The sequence below is a fragment of the Equus asinus genome, chromosome 19 (genome assembly GCF_041296235.1).
Source record: "Equus asinus isolate D_3611 breed Donkey chromosome 19, EquAss-T2T_v2, whole genome shotgun sequence".
NCBI lineage: Eukaryota > Metazoa > Chordata > Mammalia > Perissodactyla > Equidae > Equus > Equus asinus.
Window position 1 is genome coordinate 1,158,566 of NC_091808.1, and position 23,104 is coordinate 1,181,669.

Consider the following 23,104-nt stretch of genomic DNA (forward strand, 5'->3'; position numbering starts at 1 on the left):
TTCGCCCCCGCACCGACACTTGGTTGCTGCAAGGGCAGGTCCCACCGACAGGGCGGCGGCGGCGGGGACAAGGTGGTGGGCCAACGCCCTCCACGGTGAAGGGGAGGAGGAAGGGCAGGCCAGGGGAGTGGGGATGGGGAAGGAGACGAGGGGACTGGGAGGGAGGACAGAGAGGAGGAACCGGGAGAGGGACGGTGGGGACCAGAGACTAGGCGGGGAGGGTGGGACAGTGGGGTAGAGGGCAAGGGCGGACCAAGGGGGAGGGAGGGGAGGAGAGAGAAGGGAGCGGAGGGCAGCCCTTACCCAACTGCAGCCCGGCTCCGCCCATGGCCCTGCCTGGCCCCGCCCCTGCCCCGCCCTGCCGCGCGGCCTGCTGGGAGACGTAGTCCGGAGACGCTCAGGAAGCCCGACTCGGAATCCCAGCGAGCCCCGCGGCACGCCTGCGGGCCGCGACACCGCCCGCCCCGCAGCGTGCCGGGACTTGTAGTCCAGCGCCAGCTGGCGCCCAGGCATGGAGCCGGGGGCGGGACTCGGTGTCCCAGAGAGCCCCGCGGTGGGCCACAACACCGCGCACCACCTTTGCCGTCGCCGCCACCGCCGCCGGGCTTTCTCCGGCCGCCGCCGCCACTGCCGCTGCTTCGCGGGCTGGAGGGCCCGGGCGTTCGCCGGCGAGTGGAGGCTGCGGGTGGGAGCCTTCGCGGGCACTACGGAACGGGCCGGGGGAGGCCGGGATGGAGCCCCCCGGAGGTGGGCGCGCTGTCGGGCGGGCCCGCGCCTAAGTGGGTTGGGGAGGGGGCCGAACGGTGCGGGGAGTGGGGCGGGGGGAGGCTCCGGGGGCGGGGCTTGGCGGTGGGGGAGGGCGCTGGGGGCGGTTCTTGGTGTGGTGCAGAGGGGACGGGGCTTGGCGGTGGGCAAGGGCACTGGGGGCGGGGCTTGACGGGGGTGGGGAGGCCCGGGGGGCGGGTCTTGGCGGGGGTGGGGGGTTGGGAGCGGGGCTTGGCGTGGCGTGGCGGGCCCGGGGACGGGGACAGGGCTTGGCGGTGGGGGGAGGGCGCTGGGGGCGGGGCTTGGCGAGGGGCGGCCGCGGGGGCGGGGCTTGGCGTGGGTGGAGTGCCTGGGGACCGGGCTTGGCGGAGGGGAGGCCCCCAGGGGCGGGGCTCGGTGGAGAGGAGGGCCCGGGGGCGGGGCTTTTCGGTGGGGGAAGGGCGCTGAGGGGGCGTGACTTGGCGATTGGCGCTGGTTTTTGGGGGTGGGCCTTGGCGGTGGGCGAGGGCTCTGGGGGCGGGGCTTAGCAGTAGGAGGCGGGGATGGGGCTTGGCGGTGGGGGGTTGCGCTGGGGTGGTGCTTGGCAGTTGGAGGCGGGGGCGGGGTTTGGCGGTGGGGGAAGGCTCTGGGAGCCGGGCTTGGCGGTTGGAGGCGTTCCTGGAGGGCGGGCCTTGGTGGGGGCGGGGCTTGGCAGTTGGAGGCGGGCCCGGGGCCGGGGCTTGGCGGGGGGGGCGGGCCCGGGGGCGGGGTTTGACGGTTCGGGGAGGCCCTTGGGGCGGGGCTCGGTGGTGGAGGGAGTAGGGTGGGGGCTTGGCGGTGGGGGGCGGGCCCGGGGGCGGGGCTTGACGGTTCGGGGAGGCCCTTGGGGCGGGCCTCGGTGGTGGAGGGAGTAGGGTGGGGGCCTCGCGGCGGGGGGCGGGGGTGAGGAAGCGGGCCTGGAGGAAGGTTGGAGGCTGGGGGCGGAGGTGGGGGGCCTTGTAGGGGTGCCCCGGGTTGGTGAGCCCCTCGGGGCGTGGGCCGGCCTGGCGGGGCGGGGAGGGCCGTGGTGGGGGTCTTGTTGCGGGCGTGGGGGGCGAACAGGACCCCGAGCGGCCTGCTCTCCCCTCAGTTGACTGAAGCGCAAGCCGGGCTCCAGAGCCTCCCGGCGGATCTTCGGGCCTTCTGGGGTCGCCGCGGATGGTCTGAGGGCGGCGCAGACATGGCTCACCTCAGGGGCTTTGCCAACCAGGTGAGGTGGTTTCCGCCCGTTGAGCGTGCCGCCCCGGGAGGAGCGCGGACTGCGGAGTCCGAGAGAGGTGCGGGGCGCGAGAGACGTCTTGTTTCACCCAAAAGTATCTTTTGGGAATCGTCCTGGGGTTTCGGTCCAGTAGGGGAGTGTGGGGCGAAGGGAGGCGCGTTCCCGCGGTGCTCAGGCTTGGGGGGCGGCTGACTCGGTGGCCCGTGGGTGTGCTTTGGGCAGAAGGCAGGGGCCTCTGAGAAGGAAGCCACCGTGCAGGGTCCGGTGGGTGTGCGGAGACCTATCTGGGGAGCAGGGCCGGGCTGGGAACTCTGCAGGCACCTGGATCTTTGCGCCTCCGGAGGAGCCTCGACATCAGGGTCCACGCTGGAGACCCGCACCTGCCGGGCAGTCCGGAGGGCCTGGGGTTGGGGTGAGGGGCTGTGGTGTAAGAGTGCGCGTGTAGGGGAAGCAGAGGACGTGATTGTGAGTGGTGTTTCCACTGGGGAGGTGGCGAAGGCTGCTCTGCAGGACTGTTTGTCCCACGCGAGCAGGCTCACCTGGAAGAGGCCGCCTTTCTTCTTTGGTTGGTTGGTTCTTGTGGTTCCCGACTCCGAGCCGCCTGGAGGTGGTGCCTGGCCTTGCACGTTCACCCGCTGATTCCGGGGGACCCTCCGCAGCATGCCCTGAGCTTGCCTGGCACAAGGTCCTGCTGTTGGTGCCAGGAAAGCGGGGCGTGGGGGCTTGTAGCCTGCACCCCACCCCCTTTTCATTATTTCAAAGCAGGTGAGGTCTGAAGCTGATGTGCAGTACACTGCTCTGTGGCCAGGTGTCCCTCCACCCTGCCTGTTTGGTTTTGTCCGGCTTGGGTGTGATTTGGGCTGGCTGCTTCCGGGGGTGGGGCTCCCCTTAAGGGAGTGTCACCCTGCGGCTTGCTCCTCTGTGCTGAACCAGTGAGGACTGGGCATGCGGAGGAACAGGACACATGTGTGTGCTCGTGGGGGGAGGAGGAGCTGGAGTCAGGGCTCAGCTCCAGGCCCAGCTGGCTCCGTGGAGAAACCTGGAACGCCACCTGCAGCTGTTGGATAGGGCATCCTGGACCAGCTGTGGCCACAGATGGGAACCAGGGCTTGCTGAGTGATGCTGAATTAGGCTGACAGATCTTTCATTCATTTTTGACGTTTTGTGTCTGGTAAATTACGTGACTAAGCTATTGAGAGAAGAGTCTGCCTCCAGCTTATTTTTAAGAGCTGTAGGAACAGCTCCCATGGGTCCCAGAATGAGGAACTGGAGCTGTGAGCTGCCCCTGCACCCTTGTGCCGATGGTACTTGGCCTGGGCGTCTGGATCAGACCCAGGAGGGAGCGCCGGTGCGGAGGGGCTGGGGAAGGGACCCCAAAGGCAGGAAGCCCCCTTTGTCCTTTCAGGGCCGGAGAGACTTGGCCTTTGTTGGTGGCAGGAAGCCTGACAGGACGTCGTTTTCTCTGGAGACGGTTGTCACTGTGGCCCTGAGGGGCAGTGGGACATTTCCCCCATGGCCTGTGCTCTGCCCTAGGTGGCTGTCCTGCACCTAGCTAGTTGCGGCCCTGCCTACGGGGCCTCAATGGCTGTGGGGTCCCCCATGTCTGCTCACTTCGCTGCAGCCTGTTGTGTGGTGGTTGGGGATAGCTCGGCTCCCCTCATTTTGTAGGGTGACGCTAATGGCAGACACATTCCCAGGTGGTGGCCCTGGACCTGGCAGTCCCAGGGCTGATTCTAACAAGAGTCCTGACCGCCAGAGCCGGTTGAGTAGCCTGAGTGATTGTCTAGACCATGTCCGTTGTCTAGAAGGGCAGCCTGAGTCCCCCAGACCTGGGAGCTCTTTGCCTTTCCCTCACCTGGTGGGGCTGGGAATGGGTGGTCCCTGTGATATGTTTGTAGGGTCAGGGTCCTAGCCAGGAGCGTTCCAGTCATGCTTTGTCTGCTCAGGTGACTGACCTGTAGTGGTGTGGATCTGAAGAGCGTGAGAGTTGGGGGTCGGGGCTCCCCCCTTTCTGCTGAGCCTGGAACTCTGGCTTAGGGGTCTGCTGTGTTCCCTGCTCCGAGGCAGTGGAGGTCTGAGCACCCTGCTTGGGGGTTTCCGTTGTTGGGCTGCTGCTGTGGACCAGACTCGGCTCTGGCCCTGCGTGGACAGTGTTACGGGGTTTGCGGCAGGGCCGAGGGGAGCAGAGCAAGAAGGCGTGTCGTTGAAGAGGCCCGAGAGTGGGAAGAGGACCCCCGAGAGCTGGAGGAGAGTGGTGCCAATTGGTGCTGCTGGCCTTGGCCCACCTCCTCCGGGTCTTCTCTCAGGCCACCTTAGAAGCAGGGACTGTGTCCTTGGAGTGATGGAGGACACACGCTCAGGGCACCAGCTGGGCTGGAGTTAGGAAGGCTCCCTCGGGTATCTCGTAGGGCTCAGCCAGCACAAACTCAAGGTTTGGCGGATGCCACTCCAGGGGCACTGGTAGGCGCTGAGGGGCTGAGTGAGCGGAAGGGGCATTTGGGGTGGCATGCGGGGCCGATGGGGAGGAGCGGGCAGAAGATGGCCATTTCCCAGACCCTGTTCCACCCGCCGTGGGCTGAGCAGGCAGCGGCGAGGTCCCGGCCCGGAAGCGGAAAAGGCTCTCTCTCCGGCAGGCAGGTGTTTTCATGCTGACTGCTCACAGGTTGGCCGTGTGAGCCCGGAGTGATGTGATGGCCCAGCCCTGCGAGGCTGTCCTCTCAGGTTGGGGCTGGTTCTGACCGTAGGATCCACGCCCTGAGGACAGTCGAGCAGCTCTGATTGGTGGCGGTGCCCGAGTTTCCCTGTTTTCTTTAGAACACATGTGGCAGGGGTGGAGAGGCTCTGCCGCGCAGCCTGAGGGACCCAGTCTTGCCAAAGCCCTCGACCTTGGCTTCGGGGCCTTCCCGTCGCAGGCTGGCTGCACCTGTCTTCTGCTGTCTCCTCCCCAGGCTCGGGCTTCAGGACAGGGTGGGTGGATCGGGCAGGGAGTGAGGAGCGCTGCCTGCCTTAGCTGGCCATGCAAGTGTGCGCCTCACCAGCCTGCTCGGGGCGCCTGTCTCTGGCTGCTGCGCGGAGGCTGCCGCGCACCCAGGCCTTGCCCAGCCTGCCTTGTTTGGCAGGATTTGTGTTGAGACGCTGCCCTTCGCTCCTCGGCCTCTCCAGGGCCCGTCTCCCCAGCTCTCCTCCAAAGTCCCTGTCACCGCGGGGCCCTGCCTCTTCTGGCTTGCCTGGCGCTCAGGATCGGGGTTCGTTGACGTCCTGTGATATGTTGCCAGGTGTGCCCCTGCGTGCTGTCCCCTTTACTGAGGCCTGAGGTCTTGGGAAGGCAGCTCATTGGCAATTTCCGATTGACATGGAGTCTCAGTCTGGAGCTGGTTGGGCCGACAGGGACTTGTGCCTGGGGGTGAGCCTCAGGGCGAGCGTGGGCTCTGTTGTCAGCAGCGTGTGAGCACACCCACGCTGGGACGGCCCCCTTGGCATCCGCAGTCGGCGCTTACGCAGCATAGCAAGTTCGCATTCTGCCCTTTCGTGCCCAACCACTTAATGATGGCGCCAAGACGTCCTCAATAGGTGCTTGGAGAGGTGTGGGGGGCCACTTTGGAGGGAGGTGCATCCTGGTGGGTTTGAGGCCTGGCGGGGTTTGGAAAACTCTTTCTGTCTCCATCTGGACGCTGCTCCCGCCCCAGCCCCTGCCGAACCCTGTGTGGGTCCTGGGGCACCCAGCCCCCTCGTCACCCTGGCCCTTGTGGACTGACCCTGGCTTTCTGAGAACAGTGGCTTGGTGGAGGGAGTGTGGTGTCCTCAGGAACCCGGGAAACCACATGGGCAGGGCTGGGGGACACCCACATCAAGCTGTCTCAGCAGCTGACGCCCAGAGGGTCAGGGTCAAGAATGCGGTTCTCAGCCCGCGGACACCCCTTGCTGACCGTGTACTAATTCTCGGGTCCCCGGGCACCCTCTGCACCAGGGGCTCAGCGCCTTTCAGGCCTTGTTTGTGTTCAGTCAGAGGACCCTGGGGAGCAGTTTTCTGTGAGATTTGAATGCCAGTATCAGCATCCAGGAAAGCCTCGCTTTTCAACTCACTGCTGGTGTGAGGGTGTAGCCATTCTGAGGACCGATTTGCGGGTGAGAAAGGGCAGCCCTTTCCAAGAGGTGTGGCTTCCAGGTGAGCAGGGAGAACTCGGTTAGTGCATACTGGGCTTGTTTTTTTAATTAACAGACTTTATGTTTTAGGACAGTTTTAGGTTTACAGGAAAATGAGCAAGAATTCTGCATGCCCCTCGTCCCTCCCCTGGGGGCGTTAATCTGTTAACACATGCGCTCCTGTGCTCCGTTAGAGACAGTCGATGAGCCCACGTGATGCTAAGTTATTAATCAGTGAGGCCCAGGGTGTGTGGGGTTCACTCGCAGTGGTGGTATAGCAGCACACAGCATGGTGTCTGCCTGAAAACCCCGGGCTGCACTTCCTCGGCCCTGTGCGTCCTTGCTGCTCCCCACGTGTGGGCGGACATGCCCGGCGAGGCCCCTCTGCCTGCACCACAGGCTGGTCCTTTGGCCAGAGCCCAGCCTCTCGGCACTCTCTGATGATGTTGGCTCTTGTGTGGAGGGTAAATTTAGGTTTTCTGAACAAAAAGCGATAAAAGAAGAACCGAGAAAAGAATCTGGGTGAGCTTCCCGGCTCCTCCTCGCTCTCAGGGTCACTGCCTCCCCTGCACGGCCCCCCTTGGCTGGTCAGGCCCTCCCCTGACTGAGGTGGCTGCCCTCTGTGCCCGCAGCACTCACGCGTGGACCCCGAGGAGCTCTTCACCAAGCTGGACCGCATCGGCAAGGGCTCGTTTGGGGAAGTGTACAAGGGCATCGACAACCGCACCAAGGAGGTCGTGGCCATCAAGATCATCGACCTGGAGGAGGCCGAGGACGAGATCGAGGACATCCAGCAGGAGATCACCGTGCTCAGCCAGTGCGACAGCCCCTACATCACCCGCTACTTCGGCTCCTACCTGAAGGTGGCTGCGGGGTGTGGGCCACAGTCAGTCAAATGCCCGTTACAGCCACCACCACCCCTTCCCACCTGCCGAGGGATGGAGCGATATGCCCAGGGTTTCGTCCCCACACCTGCTTGGAAGGCCCGGGCTGGGTCTACCCTCCTGGGAACGGTGGGAACTGGTCTGAAGGGCCAGGGGCCCCTGACAGTTGAGCACAGACCTAGCCTCACGGTGGAGCAGGCCCCCGAGAAACGACGCCCCGGGGGCCAGGCGGGTGTGCCAGGAGGGGCTGGTCTCATCCTGAGGGACAGCCCCGGGGTGGCAGGGCATGAGTCAGGTCTCCACGTCAGTTGGCTTTGAATGGCCATGGTGACCCACCCGCCTGGCTGTGCCACCTGAGGCAGCCCCCACAGGATGCGTCCTTGAGGCTCTGCTGGGAGCACTCTGGGGCCCCTGCAGCCACAGCCTGGAGCCTAGCGCCAGCTCCAGAGGGGGCCTGCCCAGGGGGATGCTTGGTGTGCAGGTGCTTGCTGGGTGGGCCGTTTTCCAGCCTGGTTTTTGACCAGGTGTTGGCAAAGTGGACTCTGCTGCTGATCTCAGCTCTTGGTCCGTCTGTGCAGTGGCTGCAGCAGGGGTGTGACGGGAGGGAGTGGGGTGAGGCTGCTGGAGCCCTTTCCTGGTGGCCCCTGAGGGGCCAGAGCCTTGGCTAAGTCCCCCCTGCAGGAGGTGTGTGTATGGGAGGAGCCTGGCCTGTGGGTTCCCACACCTGGGCATGCCCCCTGCTTGCTGCCCCGTTCTGACAGGCATTTCTCTGGTCGCAGAGCACGAAGCTGTGGATTATCATGGAGTACCTGGGCGGTGGCTCTGCGCTGGACCTGGTGAGGTGTAGGCCGCAGCTGTGGGCGGCTAGCAAGGGAGGGACCAGACAAAAGAAGGTTGCTGTGGGGGGCTGTCCTGGCAGCAGGCCTACACCCACCGCCTGTGGACCCTTGGGCTCCTGTGGGCCTCTTCTCCTTTGCTGTTTCGGTGCATTAGATGTTAACTAGGAGTTGTCTGAGCCAACAGGGAATTGCCAGTCACAGCTTGTCTCCCCTGCTTGGTGCTGAGGGGTCCTGGGCCTCTGCTGGCCTTGGAGGGCAGGCCGGGTCGGTGCCCCCAGGCAGACAGGCTTAGAGGTGTGGCTGGGACCTAGTTCTCACCTGTTCCCTGTACAGCAAAGGTGAAGGTAGCTTATGTTCTCTAGAAAGAACTCTCCACACCTACCTGACCTAGCATTGGAAATTCGTTTTATTTGAAGAGTAGTTAAAGGGACAGCCCCTGCCACCCACAGTGTCACTCCTCCCCTGGTGGAGAGGTGGCGGGAGCTCGGGCCTTGGCTGTGGAGGGGAGAGAGGGGCGGGATTGGTGGGGGAGCCTGAGGCCCTGCTGTCCTGTCTTGGTCTGCAGCTTAAACCGGGCCCCCTGGAGGAGACCTACATCGCCACGATCCTGCGGGAGATTCTGAAGGGCCTGGATTACTTGCACTCAGAACGCAAGATCCACCGAGACATCAAAGGTCCTGGGGGGCACTGACCCCTGAGCCCCACTGACCCTAGAAAGGCCAGGGTGTGAGGTGGCAGGCTGCTGTGAGGGGCACATGGCCGGCTGTGGGGGCCGTTGTAGCTCAGCACCCCCGGCCTTCACTCCCTGCAGCCCCTGGAAATGGAGCACTTCCATTCTGCTCCCTTTCTGGAAGATACTGCCAGTAACAGATGGAACCATCTTAGTACTTTACCCCCCGTACACTGAGGAAATGACTCTGCACCTTGTGTGAGCAGGGACTCTACTTAAGCCCAAAATGTGAATTCTTGTCATGAGCTTACATCTGAGTGTCAGGTGTAGGTTTGAGCAGCTGCACTGAACAGGTCTGCCCTGCCAGCTGTCCCTGGGGAGGGATGTGCTGAGGGGCCGGCTGGAGATGATGGAGGATGGAAGAGCGAGGGGAGGGGTCGGGCACCTTTGTCACGTGGTTTGGGAGAGAAGGGCTTTGCTCTGTTGTTGGGATTTGTCATGAAAGGCAAACACTGCGAGGGTCCTCGGGCTCATTCTGGGGGGGTGCACAGGCTGGGGGTGCACAGGGCAGCCCCTCATGCTTGTGGGCACCCTCAGCAGTGCCCTGTGGCCCTGGGTCTGAGAGCGGACAGACCTGGCCCCGTCTCTGGCCTGCTGGATGGAGGAAAAGCTGAGGTCCTGGGGACAGCCCTGCTGGTGTCCCCAGGAGACCAGCGGGATGCCAGCAGGTGCTTCCTTAGGCAGCTGCATGCAGGTGAGCGCCTGTGTGGTGCCGAGGGTGACGCCCTGCTGTCCTGTGTTGAGCAGCTGCCAACGTGCTGCTCTCGGAGCAGGGTGACGTGAAATTGGCAGACTTTGGGGTGGCGGGGCAGCTCACAGACACGCAGATCAAGAGGAACACGTTTGTGGGCACCCCCTTCTGGATGGCACCTGAGGTCATCAAGCAGTCAGCCTATGACTTCAAGGTGGGCCTGGTGGTGAGCGTGAGGGTGGCTGCAGCAGGGCTCAAGGAGTCCCCGGTGGCAACAGTCCTGTGTGGCTCTCCATCCAGGCCGACATCTGGTCACTGGGGATCACAGCTATCGAGCTGGCCAAGGGCGAGCCTCCCAACTCTGACCTTCACCCCATGCGCGTGCTGTTCCTGATCCCCAAGAACAGCCCGCCCACGTTGGAGGGCCAGCACAGCAAGCCATTCAAGGAGTTTGTGGAGGCCTGCCTCAACAAGGACCCCCGCTTCGTAAGCCCCCCCTGCCGTGGGCCCTGAGGCCTGAGTGGCTGTCCACGGTTCAGGCTGCCCTGGAACCAGGCCCCAGGGAATGGTCCTCTGGGGAGTCTGTGCTGGGAGTTGGGCCATGACAGGGCCTGAGGCCCCTCCCCTGTGCACGTCTCCCCTTGCCCCCAGCCCCTCCTAGTCCAGGGTGGGCTCCTCCACGGGCTTGGGTCTGGGGGAGCTTGTGGAGGGTGTTTATCTGAGGTGGACAGTGTGCAGCTCACCCCTGGCCTCCTAGTTGCATCCTCCCATCCCAGGACCCCTCACTGAGTCCTCCCGGAAAGCAGTGCTGGCCCAGCCTGGGCTGCCTGTGTCCGAGCACCGGGAGTCCCTGGTGACCTGTTCTGTTCCCCCGGCAGCGGCCCACCGCCAAGGAGCTCCTGAAGCACAAGTTCATCACGCGCTACACCAAGAAGACCTCCTTCCTCACCGAGCTCATCGACCGCTACAAGCGCTGGAAGTCAGAGGGCCACGGCGAGGAGTCCAGCTCTGAGGACTCTGACATGTAGGGGCCTTGCGTTTCTCATGGGGCTAACAGCGGGCACACACCCTGATGGCCCTGGGTGCTGTGATATGGCCAGGCCCCCTGCTGGGCACCTGTGTGGTGTCACCTGGTCCCTGCAGCCTGGCAGGACTCCGCCCGGCATTTAGAGTTGTGAGGCTGGCTCAGAAATGAGAGGAGGCTGAGAGAGGGCCTGTACCTGGGGGTCCTCCCTCAGTGCCATCCCCCTGGCCTTCGTAACCTTTGCCCTCCTCTTCAGTGATGGAGATGCTGAGGATGGAGAGCAGGGCCCCATCTGGACCTTCCCCCCAACCATCCGGCCCAGCCCGCACAGCAAGCTGCACAAGGGGACGGCCCTGCACGGCCCCCAGAAGGTCTGGCCCACCTTGGGCCTCTCACGTGCGAGGAGGGTGGCGGCCTGTTCAAAGCTGACTCCGAGGAGAGGGCTGGGTGGTGGTGGCACACCCCGGGCATGGGTGCTCCCACAGGCCGCACCTTTCAAGGGGCCAGACGGGTGGGGGAGGGAGTGCGCCTGCCCCAGGGCACCCACTCTGTTCTGCCTGGTCACCCCTTCCTGGCATTGCCTTGCAGTCTGCAGAGCCTGTCAAGAGGCAGCCCAGGTCCCAATGCCTGTCCACGCTGGTCCGGCCCGTCTTCGGAGAGGTGAGGGTCAGGCCAGGGCTCCGGTGGGCAGGGGGCGGGAGGGCTATCCTGCAGAGCTGCCCCTTGCACAGTGGCGCCACCAGGTGCACTGGCCAGCCCTGCCCGAGGTGTGGGGTTTCCAGGTTCCTTGGAGCCCATTGTGGTTGGACCCATGGGTGGGCTTTTTGAGTGAAAGGACCAGAGATGGCTGGGAAAACTGCCCTAAGGTGACCCTCTTGAGTTCCTGGGACGGCTTTGAACCGAGCTACTGTCCTGTGACCTTTTATTTTGAACTGTAAACACATGGGGTGCTCTTCTGTCTAGAGAGAGCCCAGAGGTTTGGTTCTTAGTGTTGGGCAGCAGGCCTAGGGCAGGGAGGCCTCAAGGGTGACTCCCCAGTGGTCACATGAGCCCGTGTGTGTCACCTGCTCACAGGTGGTTGGTAGCATCCCCAGGGATATGATGCAGCTGGGAGCCCCCACGACCTGGAGTTGGGGCTGTAGTGGGTCTTGGGCCCAGTTCCCACCCTGGGGTGATGGCAGCACCTGGAGCCAGGGAGGGAGGACAGGATATTGTGCAAGTGTGGAGGCAGCAGAGCCGTGATGAGGAAGGTGGGATGCAGGCATCTGGGGAGGGGCGGGGGGGGAGGGCTCTGGCAGGTGCGCTCCCACGCCCTGGCCTGGAATTTGAGGGGAGGAGGTTGCAGGGAGCTGATGGGGGGAGAGGCACTGTCACACTGGCCGTGCAGGCACCTGGGGCCATGCAGCGGGAGTTTGCGGGGCTCAGCTTGGACACTGGGACCAGAGGCCTGTCCCCACACTGGGCAGCGAGGTCTGTGCTGGGCCCCACACACGGCAGAACCTAGGGAGGTGCCAGGCATTGGAGAAGAGGGCAGCGCTGGCCTCTCCCAGGGCTGCTTCATTTGTGTTTGTGCGTGCACATGTGTGTGGAGTGGGCCCACTTGGGGGAACATGTGAGGGATGGGCCCCTGGGCTTTGGAGCCTCTGTACTGTGCCTGGTGTCATTTGTGTTGTGAGCTTGGTGGGGAAGCGCAGGCCCACCTCCGCTGGCACAGGCACCCTGAGGGTTCTGATCCTGTGGCTGGGCCTCAGGTCAGGGCTGTTGGGTGGGGTATCCTGGAGGCTGGCAGGCTCTATCCTTTCTGTCTTGACGGGTGAGGGGTGCAGGGTGCAGCAGGGAGGACCATGCTGACTTGTCTGTAACCCCTTCCCGCCAGGGCAGCTGGAAGGTGGGGGCTCCTCCCTGTGGCTGCCACAGCCCAGGGTGGCTGCCCTCTAGCCCCGAGGGTCAGAGGGGGCGTGCTTCAGGAGGCTGTGGTCTGGCTGTGCTGTGCTGTGCACTCCGAGTTTCTAGGCTGTGTGTCTTAAGTCCGCTGGACCTGAGCTCCGGGCTTCTGTGACCTTTGGTTGGGAGGAAGCCATATGGTCAGCCTGGCCTGCCGCAGCACCAGGGGCTGGCAGAGACCGCTTTTGAGAACCAAGACCTGAGACTCCCTGAGGCTCAGGGTCAGGTGTGGGCACATGGGCGGCATCTGCCCTTCGTGGAGCCCTCAGGCTCGGCTGGGTTCCTAACCAGAACCCTTGGGAGCTCGGTGGGACCCAGCCTGTCATAGCTTTGTTGTGGACGGACTGCTAGGGGCTCTGGTGGGGGTGGGGGCACACCGCCTGGGCGCCCCCAAATGCAAGTCGCAGGCGAGGGTGTGGGAAGCCTGGGAGCCTCTGACGGGGCACAAGGTGTGGGAGCGGTGCTGCCGGGGCCCCGGGTTGGGTGCCCGCGGTCAGGCACACGTGGGTCTCTCTGCAGCTCAAAGAGAAGCACAAGCAGAGCGGCGGGGGCGTGGGCGCGCTGGAGGAGCTGGAGAACGCCTTCAGCCTGGCCGAGGAGTCCTGCCCCGGCATCTCGGACAAGCTGATGGCTCACCTGGTGGAGCGGGTGCAGAGGTGAGCGGGAGGGCCGAGTCTGGCCCTTTCCTAAGAGTGCAGGCATCACCTCCTGAGAGAAGGCTGTGGGCTTCTCTTCCTCTCTCCTGTGGACCATCGGGGCTGGAGAGGGCAGGGCGGGGCCTCTCCTGTCTGCAGTGGCTGTACTCGAAGGTTTGGATCAGAAAGTGGGCTGCCTCACTCAGGGTCCCAGTGCCTTCCTGCACAGCCTGCACTGGGGGCGGGGCAGTGACAGCCTCTCTCCTCTTGGCAGGTTTTCACACAACAGAAACCACCTGACATCGACCCGCTGACGCACCAGCTGTCTGCGAGAGGGGAGAGAAGGGTCTTTGTTCTGAGCTCCACAGGACTGCACTGACTCGGACCCCTCGTGCTGTGGCCACGTGGCTGCCGGGTCCAGCCCCCCACTGTTTAGAGGGCTGCCCCACTTCCACTTCCACTTCCCCTACTGGCCGGGCCGAGGCTCCACCCAGTGGGAAGGAGCTGACGGAGAACCTTGCCTTGTAGTGCCACGGAGGCGGCGGGCCCGGTCTTCTCAAGCCCCCTGGCTGGGCCGCCCCCTCTGGGGCTCACGGGGTGGTGCGGCCGCTCAGACTGAGGAGTGGGATGTGGGGGCAGATGTGCCTCCTTCCCCACTCGGCCCGGCCCCTCTCCCTGGCCCGGGGCCCACGATGGCCCACGGTGGTTGTAGATTTGCCTTGTGGTGTCGGATCAGGTACCGTGTCTTCTCATAAGTACTTGTGTCAGCCAGAATGTTTTGTTTTTTAAGAAAACTGAATTTCCTTGCTTCCCTAAATATTCTGAGGTTAAGGTGTTAGTTTTCATAGGACATTGAGAGGCTCCTGTCACTTTCAATAAAGACCTGAATTGGAGACGTGCTGATAGTGGGTGGGAACCAGGGCCAGGCGGGGTCCGACAGCTCCCGTCTCCCCCTGTGAGTGCTCAGTTCCCGGCTTCTGAGTCACAGCACGCGGTGACTGCATGTGGCCCAGGGGAAGGAGACGGGCAGGGGCAACCCCAGACTGAAAGAGGGTGGCGCGCTGGGAGTGCCCTCTATTTTAACTGCACGCATGTTAGCGCGAATACAGAGAGTGTGTACGTCTACTTGCATTGTTAAGAAACACTCAGGTGCTCATAAATTAGAGGCCCTCGCCCTCCAGCGCCATGCGGGACTTTGGTTTCCACTTCTCCAGAGGTATGTGGGGAGGGCACCAGAGGGCGTCTGTGGACTTTCGCGCAGTTGTTGTGACATGAGGGTCGTGCCCCAACCCCTGGTTCACCCAGACTGAAGGACAGGGCGTCTGGGACTGTGCGCAGCACATGTCAGAGATGGTGCAGCCTAAGAGGGTGCGCGGGGGGCCCCCGAGGTTCCTGTTGTAGGCCCTGCTCGGGAGGAGGAGAGGGCAGCCGGGCACTGGCGTTGGTCACCGCACTTGAACTGGGCCTGGCGTCTCCACTTGGTGTGTATGCTTCCCAGCGTCCCACAGCGCTGAGGGACTGCACTGTCTCGGGGGGCTGACACCCTCCCAGATGTTACTGTGAGGACCCCCACTGCCAGTCCAGTGGGAAGACTCAGGACAAGCAGTCTCGGGGCACGTGCCGACCCTGCTCTGCTTCCTCGGCTCTGCTCATCCAGGCATGTGGGCTTCATGCCTCTTCCTCCGGGGGCCCGGGCCTCCCGGGCGAGCTGCTGGCTCTCTCAATCACCTCCATCCACCTAGAGAAGAGGTTGGGCGTCAGAACCCTCCAGATGCTCGCTTGGGAAGCAGGGCATGTTCTGGCCTTTAGGCCATTGGGTGCTCAAATATCTTCCCAAGAATGATCCAAAATATGGAGTGAATGGGACAAAACAAGGTCCAGTTAAAACCCTGGAAGCAGTACTGGGCTCTTCCTTTCCAGGAACTGGGCTCTTCTTTCCAGAACCCAGGAAATGTGCCTCTGGCGCCCTCGGTGGAAGCAGGGGGCTGGAGAGGACACCAGCAGGCCCAGGCTCCCTGCTGCAAAATTACCTCCCAAACGTGTACTTGCTCTCGGCCCGGAAGAAGTAGATGTGGGATTTGAACTGGAGCTTGAAGACGTGCTCCTTGTGGATGCCATCGGCCGCCCTGGGGACACTCACGCTGTAGCCCAGCAGCGGGAGGCTGGCCAGTGGGTAGTCATCCTGGAAGGCAGCACACAGCTGTGTGGGCGCTCTCCCCGCTGCCCTGGCCCTCCCCTGACGCCTTGCTCCCCCGACCGACCGGTGGCAGCAGGCTCAGACGGACCCACAGGCCGAGGGGGCCCCAGGATGGTAAGACCACCCTCCTCTGAACCAAAATGGGAAGAGGGCCCAGCGAGCAGGGGCGGCTGTCCTCGTGCCACGGGCACAGCTGCCCTCTGCTCAGTTAGGCCCCCTACCTGATGAGTTTTGTAGAAGAACAAACAGAAGTTGGTGAAGACCACCCAGAGCTTCTGCCAGCCGGTGCTGTTCTTGAACTTCCTCAGCAGGTATCCCGAGAGCTGGTTCTGAGAGAAAAGCGGCCGGGCGTTGGTCAGCGTCCTGACCCCAGGCCCCAGGGCAGCTGTCCTCCTGGCTCCGGCCTCCTGGGGCCTGCTGGGAGCACATGCGCCTCCAGGAATGGGGGTCACCCCACGGGCTCTCTTGGCTGAGGCCTGTTTTACCTCTGCACTGCCGTGAGCAGCAGCCTCGTGCCTCAGCGTTTAACCATCTAACAAGGATGTTAAACGACCTGGAGAGTGAAGTCCCAGGCACTGAGTAAGACAAGCCCCAGGCTTTCCCTCTGCATCATCAAGTCAGTTTTCTGACATGGTGTCCCCAGCCATCATAATCCCCTGACGCGGGGAGAGGAGGCGCCGTACAGACCACACAGAGCCAAGTCTGGAAGGTTCCTTTGAACAGGGGGTGGGGGAGGCATGTAAATTCACGCCCATACAAGACACCCGGCCCCGGCTGCCCTCCTCTCAGCACTGCTTCGCGGGCACCCCTCTCACCACCTGGCCAGTGCCACCACTTGTCTCCTTGTGCCCTTACTCTGGGGTGAGGCTCATGGGGCTCAGTACATGTGTGGACAAGATCCACTTATGCCTGCGTCAGGGTTGATGCTCATGAGGCCCTCGAGGGGGCACCGGCCCTGTGCCTGCTGATAGATGAGGGGACAGCACGGATGGCTGAGGAATGTGCAGGGCCACTCCCCCAGGCTCATGGGTCTCAGCGTGCTGGCCACGCTCTCCTGTTCACACGTGCCCTGTGTGTCAGGCCCCACCTGAAAGGGGAGGCTGGAGCTCTGAATACATCCTTATTCAGCTCTCCTATTCCCGCCCAGCTTTGCTGTTCCTGCCTATAGGTGCGACAGAAGCTCAAAAGCCACACCGAATGGGAGGCAGCCTGAGGACCAAACGGCTGGAGCCCAAAGTGACCACTATTGGTCATGGTGGCAGAGGGGAAGCAGCAACCCCAGAGTGACAGGTCCTTTTGAGAGAACTCCAGGGACACCGCCCTCCTGGCTTTTCCCAGCACACGTGGCTCAGTTTCCCTCACTGGTTACACAAGCCCTGAGAGTGACTCACCCTACACCCCTGGCAGCCCCTGGACTTCCTGTCCAACTTCTCTTTCTGGGAGAGAGCAGGAGGCAGCTCACCATGGCCTGTGCACCTGGCCCAGCCCTGTCACTTGGGACCCCCATGGTCCCCTCCCCAGCAGCCAGCAGAAGCAGAGAGGGCGCTCATGGCAGCCGTACCTCGACGGCTGCTATGTGGTCAGCTCTGGAGACACTGGTGTTCCGGTACCAGCATACATGCACTGTGGTGTTGGCCCGGTGCTGGCCCTGCCCCTCCAGGGAGCTGTGGGTACTGCGCGCGTCCTCTTCTGACTCCTGCTCCAGAGAGACCTCGTCGGAGGATCCTGGAGGAGAAGTCAGCACTCTGCTCAGAGGAGACAGGACCCCCCAGGCGAGTGAGGCCAGGGGCGCCTCGGTCTGGGCATGTGCTCTGCAGAGAGGCTGGGACCCTGGGGATGGGGGAGACCTTCGGGCCCTGTCACCAGCAGGCAGAGCAAAACCATACGGGGCTTCGGCCAGAGGAGCTCATGACCCTCCCACCAGGGCGCAGCCTAGGACATTCCTCATGAAGGGAGAGCATGTGGGCTTAGTGGACAGACTCACCAAGGAAACCAAGTTACAGAAACGCTTCCTTAAGTACAGGGGGGGTCTCAGCCAGAACTCACTGTGGGGTGGAGTGCACACCATGCTGCCTGGCAGCGCCAGGGACGCGTCAGCACCACTCTTGGCTGCTTCGATTGCAGTGTTCAGGTCGTGCATCCACTTCTCCTTTTCCAGCCGTGTGCTGCAGGGGAGGGCCGAGGCTCAGAGCCGGCTCAGCAGGGCCCCACCTCTCAGAGGGGGACAGAAGGCCAGGGTGCCTGGTCCACCCCCTTGTGCCCTGTCCTATGGGCCCAGAGGACTGTGGTGAGTGCTGCTTGGGGTCCCGCCTGCACCCTGGGAGCTGTTGGGGCAGGAGAAGAGGGAGGGCAGCACCTTGGCGCCGGAACAGGCTCCATAGGGCAGTCTGTTCCTGAAACCAGGTTTGTTCAGAATCTGGTGCTGAAATAGAAGATGGTTCATGGTTCAAGATTAAGCTGCCGAGGTTTCCTGGTGGGAGTTAAGTGCCCTGTGTCCTAATGCCGGCCAGGACTCTGCAGAGTGGAAGCTGAGAGCTAGACGTCTGTCTGGGAGAAGAAATGCTTCTCCTTTGGAAGTCCCTAGGGGAGGGACAGGGCACAGCATGGTGCTGATGCCTGCAGTGGGCTGCCCCTGTTGCCTTTGTGCTCAGGTCTCCTTCAGGTTGATCTGAGGCAGGGAGTTGGGGAAGCGGCCATTTGCTCCTGGGCTGTGGCCTGGGTGGCCTCGTGTTGCACAGCCCTGGGGGCAGAATGCAGGTGAGGTTGGGTCCTGGTGTGGCTGCCCCACCAGGATCTTCCCACTAGCCTGCTGGCTCTTCCCCTTGACTTGAGGATGCCAACACTCATGTCCCTGAGACCAACCATCCTTGAAGGCCCAGCCTTGTTGAGCACTGTGAAGGGAGCAGCTCAGCAGCACCATGGCCAGTCTGTGGGGACATTCATAAAGGTCACAAACTTTCCCCAAGGGAGAAGCTGCTCCTTTGGTCACATAACTTTGAAGTAATGCTCAAGGAGGCACACATCCCCTGACTGTGACATTCCCACAATCAAGAGGGCCCACTGGGATGCAGGCGTGGAAGGCCCTTACCTGGCTGCTACCACCATTGTTTTCTGAGCTGCATAAATGGTGAAACAGTGTGGAACAGACCATTCACTCTCGCTTTCTTCTACCTGTGTGTGGGAGAAGAGGCAGAAGCCTGGACCAGGAGCAGCGCTGGCTGAACCCAAGCTTGAAGCACAACACAGGTGATGTGGAAGCTCTTTGCTGTCCAAGTCTATGTTGACTCTATGAGGGGCTACAGGAGGCACAAGGGGTCCCCACGCCATGGCACCTGCCACCCAGGTGGGTGAGCTGTGGGCCACAGGCACCCAACTACTCACCGGTGGATCCAGCACTATTAGCTGAAAATCAAGCACAGGAAAAAATGTTGAGCATTTTCATTATTAAAAAGAGAGTTGGAAAATTCATTTTATAAACCTGGTACCAAAACCTAACAAATTTAGATTCAAAGAAAAACCTACTAATCTCAGTTATAAGTGATTAAATGAAAGACCTCCAAAATAAAATGTTACCCAATCAAACCTAAAAGTATAGACAGGAAATTGTCCATGACCAAGTAAGATTGTTCTAGGAATGCAAGGATGGTTTGACGATAGGAAGCTGATTAACAGATTTCACCCTTTGCAAAGTCCAAGGGGAAAAAGTGATCATTTCTCTGCATGCTAAAAACACCTTTCTAAAATCCAACATGTTATTTCTGGTAAAATCTCTTAGTTAGAAGAAAAGAATCTGCATTAACATAAAGATAAGAAAGATACCATAAAGAAGAACATAGAAAGAAAGAAAGAATGTAAAGAAAGATAAAAGTTATCTTTCTCAAGTCAAGAGCTGTCGTCCTTCCCTCTACAGTCAGGAATGAGGGCTGGCTGGCTGTTCCCCAGGACCAGCCAGTTACGGATGACCCCACAGAATGGACAGCTTCCCTGTGCAGGGCCTACAGCATGCTGACCACTGAGCCTCACACTGGACATAAAAGACCTGGAATTAACATGACCAATGGCCAGCAGGAGAAGGTTGTCAAGATGTTGGTCTTTCCGTAAGTGAATATGTAAATTGAATGCAATTTCAATAGAAATCTCAATGGTGTTTTTTGAAGGAATTTGTCCAAATGATTCCAACATTTATTTGGAAGAATTACATACTTGAGAATAGCAACGAACTTTTTAAAAAGGAAAATGACCAAAGACTGGCCCTTAGTCACCCACACAATGACTGTCCCATACAGTACCCTCATTAGAAGGGTGTGGACTGATGCTGGGACGGAAGCGGAACAGAGTGCCCAGAAAGAATCTCAAGTGTAAAGATGAGAACTTCTTATATGATAAAGGCAACCTCTGAGATGAGTGAGAAAAGGAAGGACTCAAGAAATAAGGGGAAAACTGACCACATGCGGAGAAAACTTTACATCCTAATCAAGTAACATCCAATAAAACAAGTTTTAGGCAGATTGATTATTAAATGACAGAAATGAAACCATAAATGTGCTGGAAGAAAAGATGCCAATATAACCTTGGTGTGGGGAAGGACTTTCTGAGCCCACTCCAAGGACGGAAACCCTGAGGGAAACAGGAACAGGTCTGACTGTATAAAATGTCTAAATTCACTCCACGTATTTGTCGGAGCCTTCAGACGCTGTTCTAGGAAGCAGACAAACAATCCCTGTCCAGATGGAGTTTAATTCTACACCATAAAACCAAACTGCAGCAGAGTAAAAATGAATTACTGTCTGGGGAGAGCAGCTGTGACCTGTGAGGGTTGCCTAGCGTCTTTATAAACGTTTCACAAATGTGCATGAAAAGCTCACAGACCAGTGAGTGGTGGTCACCAGAGCGGTGACATATGAGGGCCTCCCTGGAGAGGGAGCAAGGAATGCTGGGAGATGCATTTGGTCACCGTCACTGACCTCCCCAGGGAGCTCTGCTCACCAGGTGGAGAGGTGAGGACCGAGCACCCAGTGCTCCCCAGGGCCGCGGGCAAGACGCAGGTTCAGACGCACTTAGTGGGAAGGTCAACAAGTGGTACACCTGCTGGGATAGCGATGCGGCAGTAATAGAGCCACCAGAGCAAGCGTGCCTATGTGCAGACAGTGCAGTTCAAAGTTCACCTCAAGGACGTAATGCAGGGCATGGAGACAGGCAGAGACCTGGCGGTGTTATTTCTATTTCTGAACACAAGGTGTAGCTGAAGGTTCTGGTCCAGGGAGCTAGGTAAGTTGACTGGGGCTCGGCTCCCCAGCCCCCTGCTCATTTCTGCCGTGTGAGGTGGTGGAAGCACCGAGGATGTGAGAAGACGGTTGTGACAAATCGCCAGGTTACAAAGCAGCTTGTGGAAGGGACCCCACTGTACCGCAAATGCCAACAGCGCTGCTTACTGGGTGGTAAAACAGTAAAACCTGAGGGATTCTCATTCTGCATTTTCAGTTACTTTTTTCTATGATGAAAGCATAATATTAAAAGTATACTTTAACACAAGCTGGGGTCTGCTTTCATGATGGCAGAAGAGCTCACTGAAACCAACCCCCTCTTGCTGAGAGCTGGAAAAGCGGAACCAAATGTTAGAGACACGTGCTGAAGGCTCTGGCGCCCACTGGAAGCAGGGGCAGTGCCGAGGAGTCGGAGGGCAAGACCACTTTGAAGGAGAAAGGGCTGGAGGGGCACTCTAACGCCACAGTAATGGGGACGGACGGGCCAAGTGCGACAGGGCAGAGCGGGATCGGGCCCACCTGCCGAGCTGGACGGGAGGCCTGGTGGGCCGCCGGGAGAGATGCTCGCTGCAGTAAGATGTTCTGGACCAACGGCACGTCTCTATGGTAAAACCCTGAACTTGGCCTCCTGTCTTTACCATTCCCAAAGGTGGGTTCCAGGCTGTCTACACTTGAGGACAAATGGAGAGTGCATCACTGTCTCTGAGAGAGTCTCTCGATGGCCTTCCAACAGTGTCTTCACGAGGCCACAACAAGGACCGACCGCAAAGGATAAAGCTGACAAAGTGGATCATGTTAAAATGAAGAATTTCTGCCCATTAGAGACAACATTAAAGTGTCACGTTGCACCTGTGACAGTGGGGGCAAGGAGACACTCTGACAGGCGTGTGGTGTGGACAGAGCACTGGCAGTGCAGCAGGACTGCTAGCAAGCCAGGCCCACAACAGCAGAGCAGAGACAGAGCTTGTTGCTCTTCATGTGGCGGACGTGAGAGGGCAGAGTAGAGGCCCCATGAGGCTCCGGTGGAGGGACCTCGCGCACGCCTGGGAGGGAAGCAGCCGGCCAGGCTCACTGGGGCCGCCCTGAGCCCAGCCTTGAACCACAGCCCGCCGTCTCATTAACGGCGGTGGTGTTTGTCCTACCATTTCAGAGCTGGGTGTGTGTGCAGGTGTGTGTGTGTGTGTGAAATAATTACGATGCCACGAAGAACCAAACTTGTCAGTATAAGAGAAAAGAGATACAAGTAAAAATCAAAGACGACTCCACAATATTAAGAAGTGGCAGTTCAGGTCTCTTTCAAACGCTGTGTCAGCCCCCCCTCCTCCAGCAGCGGAGTGGCCCAGCACCCCGTGGAGTCTTGGGTTGTGTTTCCCACCAAAGGACAGTGCTCCCTGGGGGAGCCGCAGGCAGGTTCCAGAAGGACGTTGGACAGGTGAGCGGGGCCTTTGTCCTGCGGGGGCAGGGTCTGCAGGGCCCTGGAAGGGCTCCCGTGGCTGCAGGTAGGGCCCAAGCACAGAAACCACAACAGGTTGAAGCAGCACAGATAGCCCAGCAGGGGCTTGTATGGTTGCCCGTGAACCACTGTCGGGCCCTGCCTCAGCTCGGCACTCACCAGCATGCCGCGGAGCGGAAGGAGGCCCCGGATCCGGAAGTGGCTGGTCCCCGAGACACCTTTGCTTGTGTACAGCAACATATCTGAGAACTGACAGATGGGAAGCTTATTAGACAGACAAATTTTAAAAGCAAGTAACAAGGTTTCAACATCTTATTAGACCAACTTCAAGGGCCCTTATGTGGTTATCAGATCTGTTTGGCTTGCTGGAGTTTTTTTGGCAAAAAAGAGATTTTTATTTCATTCATACAATCATTTTTGCCCAGAGGTAACTAGTAACCACATGAACCAGCAGACCTCTTGGGCCAGTGCCCAGTGCCCACCAGCTGGAGTCACCCCTCATCCAGGATGGCTCCGGATTCAATCTCCTAACTGGCCACGAGGAAGGGAGCTGATACAAGGGAACCTGGCAGCAGGGACTTGCTGAGAGGGCCTCGGCTCCCAGGGTCAAATCCAGTCCTCCTGGGCCTGCGAGTAAGACCCTGCGAACTGGCCACTCAGCACAAGAAGAACGTTCCTGCAGCCAAAGGTGTGTGGACTTTTCATCTTCTGGATTTTTCTCAGCCTGCAGACAGATGCCCAGAGCCCAGAACAAGGCAGGTGCCGGCCCAGGAATGTTCTCTGCGACCCTCACCTGGCTCCTTCTGACTTTGAGGCCACCCACCTGAAGCAGAGCATGGTGGGCACAGCCCCCCGCAGAACCACCGCCCAGTCCACCTACCAGGAAGAACATCCTCTGCTGCAGGCCCTTCCTGGTGAGCTTGTGGAGGCAGCCCTCGCGGATGAACTCCTGAAAGAGAGACGCGCTCCTTGGTGCTGGCCCAGGGCCGCCTCGGCAGATGGCACACTGGCAGGCCGAGAGCCGGGCGGGCTCACGGCACCATTTCTGCTTCTCTGAGTTCCTCTGGATGACCCCCTCGCAGGCCCCATCTGACCCTTAACAGTGCCCTCCTGTCCAGATGCCCAAGGACCCTTCATGCCTTTCCAAACTTCCGCCTCCTGCCTGCTCCCCTCGGACACTCAAGTCCTGTCTGGGTGCCAGTTAACGCAGTCCCCAAACCATCCGCTGGGCACCTGCAGCCTCGTCTCGCCACAGGCCCGGCTAAACTGAGGGCCACCATGTAAAGCAAAGGGTATTG

The 23,104-nt window shown here is 60.6% G+C and overlaps 2 protein-coding genes across 11 annotated transcripts in view; one reads left to right on the forward strand and one right to left on the reverse strand.

Moving 5' to 3' along the window:
• Positions 1–513: 513 nt before the first annotated feature.
• STK25 (serine/threonine kinase 25) lies at positions 514–13,785 on the forward strand. 3 transcript variants are annotated; one of them, XM_044751502.2, is made up of 12 exons: positions 514–685; positions 1,874–1,993; positions 6,778–7,008; positions 7,809–7,865; positions 8,434–8,542; positions 9,346–9,503; positions 9,590–9,775; positions 10,168–10,313; positions 10,570–10,684; positions 10,902–10,973; positions 12,777–12,913; positions 13,167–13,785. In XM_044751502.2, exons 2-12 carry the CDS (start codon positions 1,964–1,966, stop codon positions 13,204–13,206), a joined length of 1,281 nt encoding a protein of 426 aa, XP_044607437.1. In that variant the 5' UTR covers positions 514–685; positions 1,874–1,963; the 3' UTR covers positions 13,207–13,785. The 3 variants fall into 3 exon arrangements, with proteins under 3 accessions (XP_044607437.1, XP_044607440.1, XP_044607439.1); XM_044751505.2 differs by having other exon boundaries at positions 568–747; XM_044751504.2 differs by having other exon boundaries at positions 611–779.
• Positions 13,786–13,933: 148 nt separating this feature from the next.
• Positions 13,934–23,104, reverse strand: part of FARP2 (FERM, ARH/RhoGEF and pleckstrin domain protein 2) — a 109,310-nt gene continuing 100,139 nt past the window's right edge. For 5 of the 8 annotated variants that reach the window (XM_044751501.2, XM_044751498.2, XM_044751495.2 and 2 more), the window contains 9 exons: positions 22,687–22,755; positions 21,966–22,055; positions 18,471–18,491; positions 18,178–18,260; positions 17,136–17,254; positions 16,651–16,814; positions 15,311–15,418; positions 14,923–15,074; positions 13,934–14,630 (listed from right to left, as the gene is read on the reverse strand). In XM_044751501.2, coding sequence (XP_044607436.2) covers positions 14,561–14,630; positions 14,923–15,074; positions 15,311–15,418; positions 16,651–16,814; positions 17,136–17,254; positions 18,178–18,260; positions 18,471–18,491; positions 21,966–22,055; positions 22,687–22,755 — 876 coding nt within the window. In that variant the 3' untranslated portion in view covers positions 13,934–14,560. The remainder of the gene's footprint in view (positions 14,631–14,922; positions 15,075–15,310; positions 15,419–16,650; positions 16,815–17,135; positions 17,255–18,177; positions 18,261–18,470; positions 18,492–21,965; positions 22,056–22,686; positions 22,756–23,104) is intronic. The other 3 variants (XM_044751500.2, XM_044751497.2, XM_070489170.1) reach the window with 1 other exon arrangement.